The 5,478-nt window shown below is 44.5% G+C and overlaps 1 protein-coding gene across 1 annotated transcript in view; it reads right to left on the bottom strand.

Annotated features, from left to right (window-relative positions):
* Window positions 1–4,800, bottom strand: part of LOC138973969 (ribonucleoside-diphosphate reductase small chain-like) — a 7,601-nt gene extending 2,801 nt beyond the window's left edge. Inside the window, exon 1 of the mRNA XM_070346661.1 lies at window positions 1–4,800. This exon is cut by the window's left edge and continues 2,801 nt beyond it. Within this exon, the coding sequence (XP_070202762.1) occupies window positions 3,627–4,709 (1,083 nt within the window). The 5' untranslated portion in view covers window positions 4,710–4,800 and the 3' untranslated portion in view covers window positions 1–3,626.
* Between the last annotated feature and the right edge of the window lie 678 nt (window positions 4,801–5,478).

The following is a 5,478-nucleotide window of genomic DNA, read 5'->3' as shown; positions in this document are numbered from 1 at the left end:
GCACTTCCAGTGGCTAGGTGGAGGCTCCTTCAACAAAGTAGTGTAACACAGATTTTTGGCCACCATTATAGAAGGGTATAGAGAATTAAAATCGAGAACGGCCGTAAAATTCCCGTGATATCCCGCCACTGGAGAGATAACGGTCGCCCCCTTGTATTTTTGTTTTTTGTTGTTGTCTTTGCCAGGAACGATATTCCCTAGATTAGGTACCAGTTCTTTATCGACGTCATGTGGAATAACAAAGTTTTCCTTTTCTCTGACGATGGAGCCGCAGATAGAAGAGAAACATTTTTGCTGCTGCCCTTTGTTTATTAAATCGTTTCTTTCCATGTACACCGTCCTGCTCATCTCACTCACGAATTCAATCGCGGCAATTTTGCGCACGAGTTTGAAGGTGAGCACAGAATCTCGGAGACAGTATTTGGCGCATCTGGCTAAATCTGCAGAATCTCCGGCGAGAAATATTTTCGGTATTTCCTCGTAGGACACGTCCTCTGATTTACGTTCGCCTAAAAACTCACTGGCCACTCGATTCAACGAAAAGCTGTCTAACTTATGATTTTGCAGCTTTACAATTTTGAGTGCGTCGAGCACCAATCGTCCGGGACAGATAACCATAACGGGCGTTGTTTTCCACTTTACAAACTCGGCGTCTCCTACTATATATGCTCGCTCTGATTTGAAGCGAGAGAAATTATTGGAAAAGACAGACCTTAACCCAAACATTGCACACCTGATTTCTAGGTAGGGAAAATCAAAATTATCGGAATTGTAGCCACATACACAATCGGGGTCTTTTTCGCCTACGTACTCACAAAACGCAGCCAACATGTCCGTTTCGGTTTGATACCACCGGATGCTCCCCTCTTCTATATTATCCGTTCGTCCGTAGCAAAACACGACGCGTTCATCCGTAGTATGTTCGTTTGAAAAATATTTACCAAAACAACAAGAGATTTGTATGATGGGGTGAAATGCGGGACGAGGCATGCAGCTAATTCGAGTCACGTTTGCGCACTCGATATCAAATACCAGGCACGTTTCGTCAGGTATAACAACCTCCGCCGCACCAGCAGAGTCTACTTTTTCCGTGACAATTACAGCCTTCAAGTTTGAGACAGCTACCGTGTATTCCTTCTCGAATTTACTTTGCTTGCTACACCGCATCACTCGGGAAGGGTGATAGCATACACCTTTAACATATGGACTCAATTGGAGGTTCGTCATAAATTTGTTCAGATAACTTTGCTTCGTGTCGTACAGCTGCCACGAACGAGACGAATCTAATCGTTCCAGCACGGCGGTTGTCGCATCAAGGACCTTACGTCTGTCTCGCGGATTTCTCAGGCTCACCATCAGCATTCGCTTGTTTCGGGGCTGATAATAATAAAGACTTCTTTTCTCTACGTAAGAAAGATCTAAAACGGGATCGAAGGTTTGAGTATGGCGCTTGATGAATTCTGCGTTGATTGTCTTCATTAGCTGCGGTGGAAAAATCGCTAAAGACGGCCCCAGATCGAGATAAAAAAAATCATCAAAACCTTGCACGAGTAGGCATACATTTTCCCTGGCACTACCAACCGTTTCGCAAGTTATCAAGACGCCGCCCTCCCGCCCGTGAAAGAACGTTTTAAAAATTAACTCCATTGTAGCCAGAGAGAGAAAAAAAAACAACATGAGAACCTTTTCCGTGTTAAAGGTAGAAAAGCCTGCGTCGGAGGAGGATAGTAGGCGGAAAGATTCTCTGCACGGCGTCGTGCGGAGTCTACAAAAAAGAGAAATAGAATTAACCAAACGTCTTTTATCCGCAAATTACGCCAAAGACGAAATAATAAACTATCTCATTCCTCTGACGAATCTAGTGGCTACAAAAAAACCAACGAGGACGCATCATCGACAGAAAAATCGTGTAGAGCTTGTTTCCGGCGTCCGAGACTCTCCCGTGATGAGTAGTAGTAGTGCGGGCGGCCGTCCTTCAGACCAGCATGCACCTAACGAAGAAAAAGAAAGACAGACTGCGGAGGAGCGAGAGAACGGGGTAGGAGGAGGAGGAGAAGAGTTCCTAATGTCGGCTAAAACGCGAGTAGCTTCTTTTATACTCCCCTCCATCACGACGTTGGAGGAACACAAGGAACTGAGTTCGCATATAGTTGTTTATGGCGGGGATACGAACAGGTTGTTTGATTTAATCAAGAAGGAAGGGGTAAAAATGTGCTCGACGTTTTCTAGGAGCGAATTTATTTCTCTTCGACCCGGAGCCAGTAGTACGTCGTATCAACCCCCCAAATCTATTCCTACGCCCAGATTTGTAAGCTGTCTGATGGATAAAATCAGATTAGTTTCCGAGTTAACCAACCCTTTAGTGTCTCCTAATTACAGCGATTACTATTACATGTTAACGCTGATTACGGCGTGGATCAGCCCCACCACCTCTAACGTTGATGATTCGAATTACGACGAAATAGTCAAGACAGTATTACCACAAGCGTTGGAAGAATTTATGTCCAAACATTTTACGAGTGGAAAAAAAACCAGAAACGTGACCTTTACTCCCGACGTGAATGTCATCGACAGCGAAACTTCTACCAGCATCGAAGCCGCCACAAACTTTCAACTGAATGATCATAGAAGATACGCGCCCCCTCATTTAATTAAACAAGATCTCGACGTTACCTACCCCAAACGATTTTACTCCAAGTCCTGGCCCGTAGATCACATTCTCTCCACTCTCAGTACGGGGGAGTTAAGTAAGCGTAGTACGGCCTATATATATTTGCTGTCCTACGCTCAAATACAGCGTTACGTGCTCGTAGGCTTAGCGGTTTTTGCGTTGGTGTTTTGTATTGCAGGAAAAGAAGTATTTCACACTCGCGTTGTACCGTATTTACTTAAGTTCAAGCGTAGTGGCGTTTACCGAATCACGACAACCTCGGAACTATTTCCCGGATTATTTACTGCATTTATTTTTTCAAGGCCCACTTTTAAAGAGAACGCCTTGTCAGGAATTACCTACCAAAGAGAACTTTTATACCGACAACCGCTTCTACTCAGGCCTTTCTTGAAGTATTTTCGCGTGTCATTTGACGCTGATCAGCTTCGTGCGAAAAACCCTCTTCATTCGTCTCTACCTGCAAAGTTAGAAGCGCAGTCTCTATATAAAGACATACTGTTTCAACACGTCGAAGTTCTATTAAACGAACTCTTCTTGACTGCCACATCTACCGATAACTTTGCCGTTCTTCTCTTTTTCAGTTCCTACGATTACAACGTCACATATAAAACACTCAAACCTTCTCATTATTTTGATTATTTGACGCGCGGGTTTTCATTTCAACAGCAAACACAAATGATTGATCCCGATCAGACGGGCATTTTACAGGCTGCTTATAAGCAGAAACAAAAAATTGCTGAACGCCAAGGAACCTCTTGACCTCGTCTTTCATCAAGTTGGATCACTTAATTCATTCAACACACGAGGCAATAGTGAGTGCACCATCATTATCGATTAATAATATACCCCCCTTGTCTCAATAATAAAACTAAAAATTCAAACCAAGAATTCGTGATTTCTCAATGTCTCATTGATTGGTAATTATACACACACACACAAAAAATCAACAGCCGGGTCAGAAGTCAGCATCAAGCGTGAATGTGTGGTTATCCTCTTTCTTATTTCCCATCACCCCCATGCGCTGGTACTCGCCCACTCGCTTCTCAAAGAAGTTGGTCTTGCCCTCTAGTGAGATGTATTCCATGAAATCAAAGGGATTCTCAGAGTTGTACACCTTGTCACAACCTAGCTCCACGAGCAACCTGTCGGCCACAAACTCGATGTATTGTTTCATCAGCTCACTGTTCATACCAATCAGATTGCAGGGGAGAGCCTCTGTCAGGAACGTCTGCTCGATCCGCACAGCATCCTCGATAATGGCGTAGACCCGGTCCTGGGAGGGCTTGCGAAAAAGGTGCTTGAACATGAGGCAGGCAAAATCACAGTGGAGACCTTCATCTCTGCTGATGAGCTCATTGCTGAAGGTGAGTCCAGGCATGATTCCTCGCTTCTTCAACCAGAAGATGGCGGCAAAAGACCCAGAGAAGAAGATCCCTTCCACCGCAGCGAAGGCCACCACTCGCTCACCGTAGGGAGCGTTCTGGTCGTTGATCCATTTAATCGCCCAGTCAGCCTTCTCCTTCACGCATGGCATGGTCTGAACGGCATTGAACAGGAAGTCCTTCTCTTTGGGGTCCTTGATATAAGTGTCGATGAGCAGACTGTACATTTCACTGTGAATGTTTTCCATAGCAACCTGAAAACCGTAGAAACACCTGGCTTCCGTCACTTGCACCTCTTTGCTGAAACGCTCCACCAAGTTCTCGTTGACAATACCATCACTGGCAGCAAAGAAAGCCAGCACGTGAGAAATGAAGTGACGCTCCTCCGGCTTCAGTTTCTCCCAGTGCTGCAAGTCTTTGGAGAGATCGACCTCCTCTGCTGTCCAGAACGATGCCTCTGCCTTCTTGTACATCTTCCAGATGTCGTGATATTCGATGGGAAAGATAACAAAGCGCCTTGGGTTCTCTCGCAGCAAAGGCTCATCTTCGTTGGAATCTATAGGCTTTATCGTTTCTTTCTTTACCGGTGACACCACAGGAGGAGTCAGCTTAACATTCTGTACATGACCTTTGGGTTTTCCCAGTTGTGAAAACATTTGTGTGTGTGTGTGTGTGTGTGTGTGTGTGTAAAATTTGGAGAAAAAATTCTTCGGAATAAAAAGAAGAGATCGTCTAGGAACAGCTATAGTGTGGAGCCGCGAAAATTATGGGTAACTAAAAACTGATCAGACGGGCAGGCTGCTTATATAAGCAGAAACAAACCACACACACACAAAAAACCTGAACGCGCTCCGTTGGATCGCTTCGAGAGTCAGAAATGGCCACCGGCTCAGTGCTGCCTTGTTCTCTCTATCGTCAGGAGTGCGATATTGTAGAATACACAGAAGACTTTGATAGCGTTCCCGTTTACTTTTGTAAGCATCATTCAACAATTCATCTGTGCGTGAACGAAACCACCTGTATGAAGGAAGACTGGGGTGAATCGGAAAGGTGTGTGTTTGGTGGAAAAATATGGCCCACATCACAGGTTGTTCTGACCGAATACACCATTGAACCACTGCCAAAGGAAACTGACAGCCTGCATTTTGTCCATATCAATTCGTTACAAACTCGACTCGCTCAACACGGCTGTTCCTTTACGTCTACTACCGCCAAAAAGCTTTACTCAATACTGTATGATCTATGGACTCGCGACTTCAAAACAATGCCCTTTGATGAAGTAATTGACATGGGTGTCTACCTCCTTAGTCACAAACTCAAAACAGTTTATATCGACAAATCGATGAGCGTTCGTAAGAAGAAGAAAAAGCAAAAGTTGAAAAGACAAATTGAAAAACGACTTTTCTGGGAAATTCAAAATGGACT

The sequence above is a fragment of the Littorina saxatilis genome, linkage group LG8 (genome assembly GCF_037325665.1).
Source record: "Littorina saxatilis isolate snail1 linkage group LG8, US_GU_Lsax_2.0, whole genome shotgun sequence".
NCBI lineage: Eukaryota > Metazoa > Mollusca > Gastropoda > Littorinimorpha > Littorinidae > Littorina > Littorina saxatilis.
This window is presented reverse-complemented; position numbering and strand designations above follow the sequence as displayed.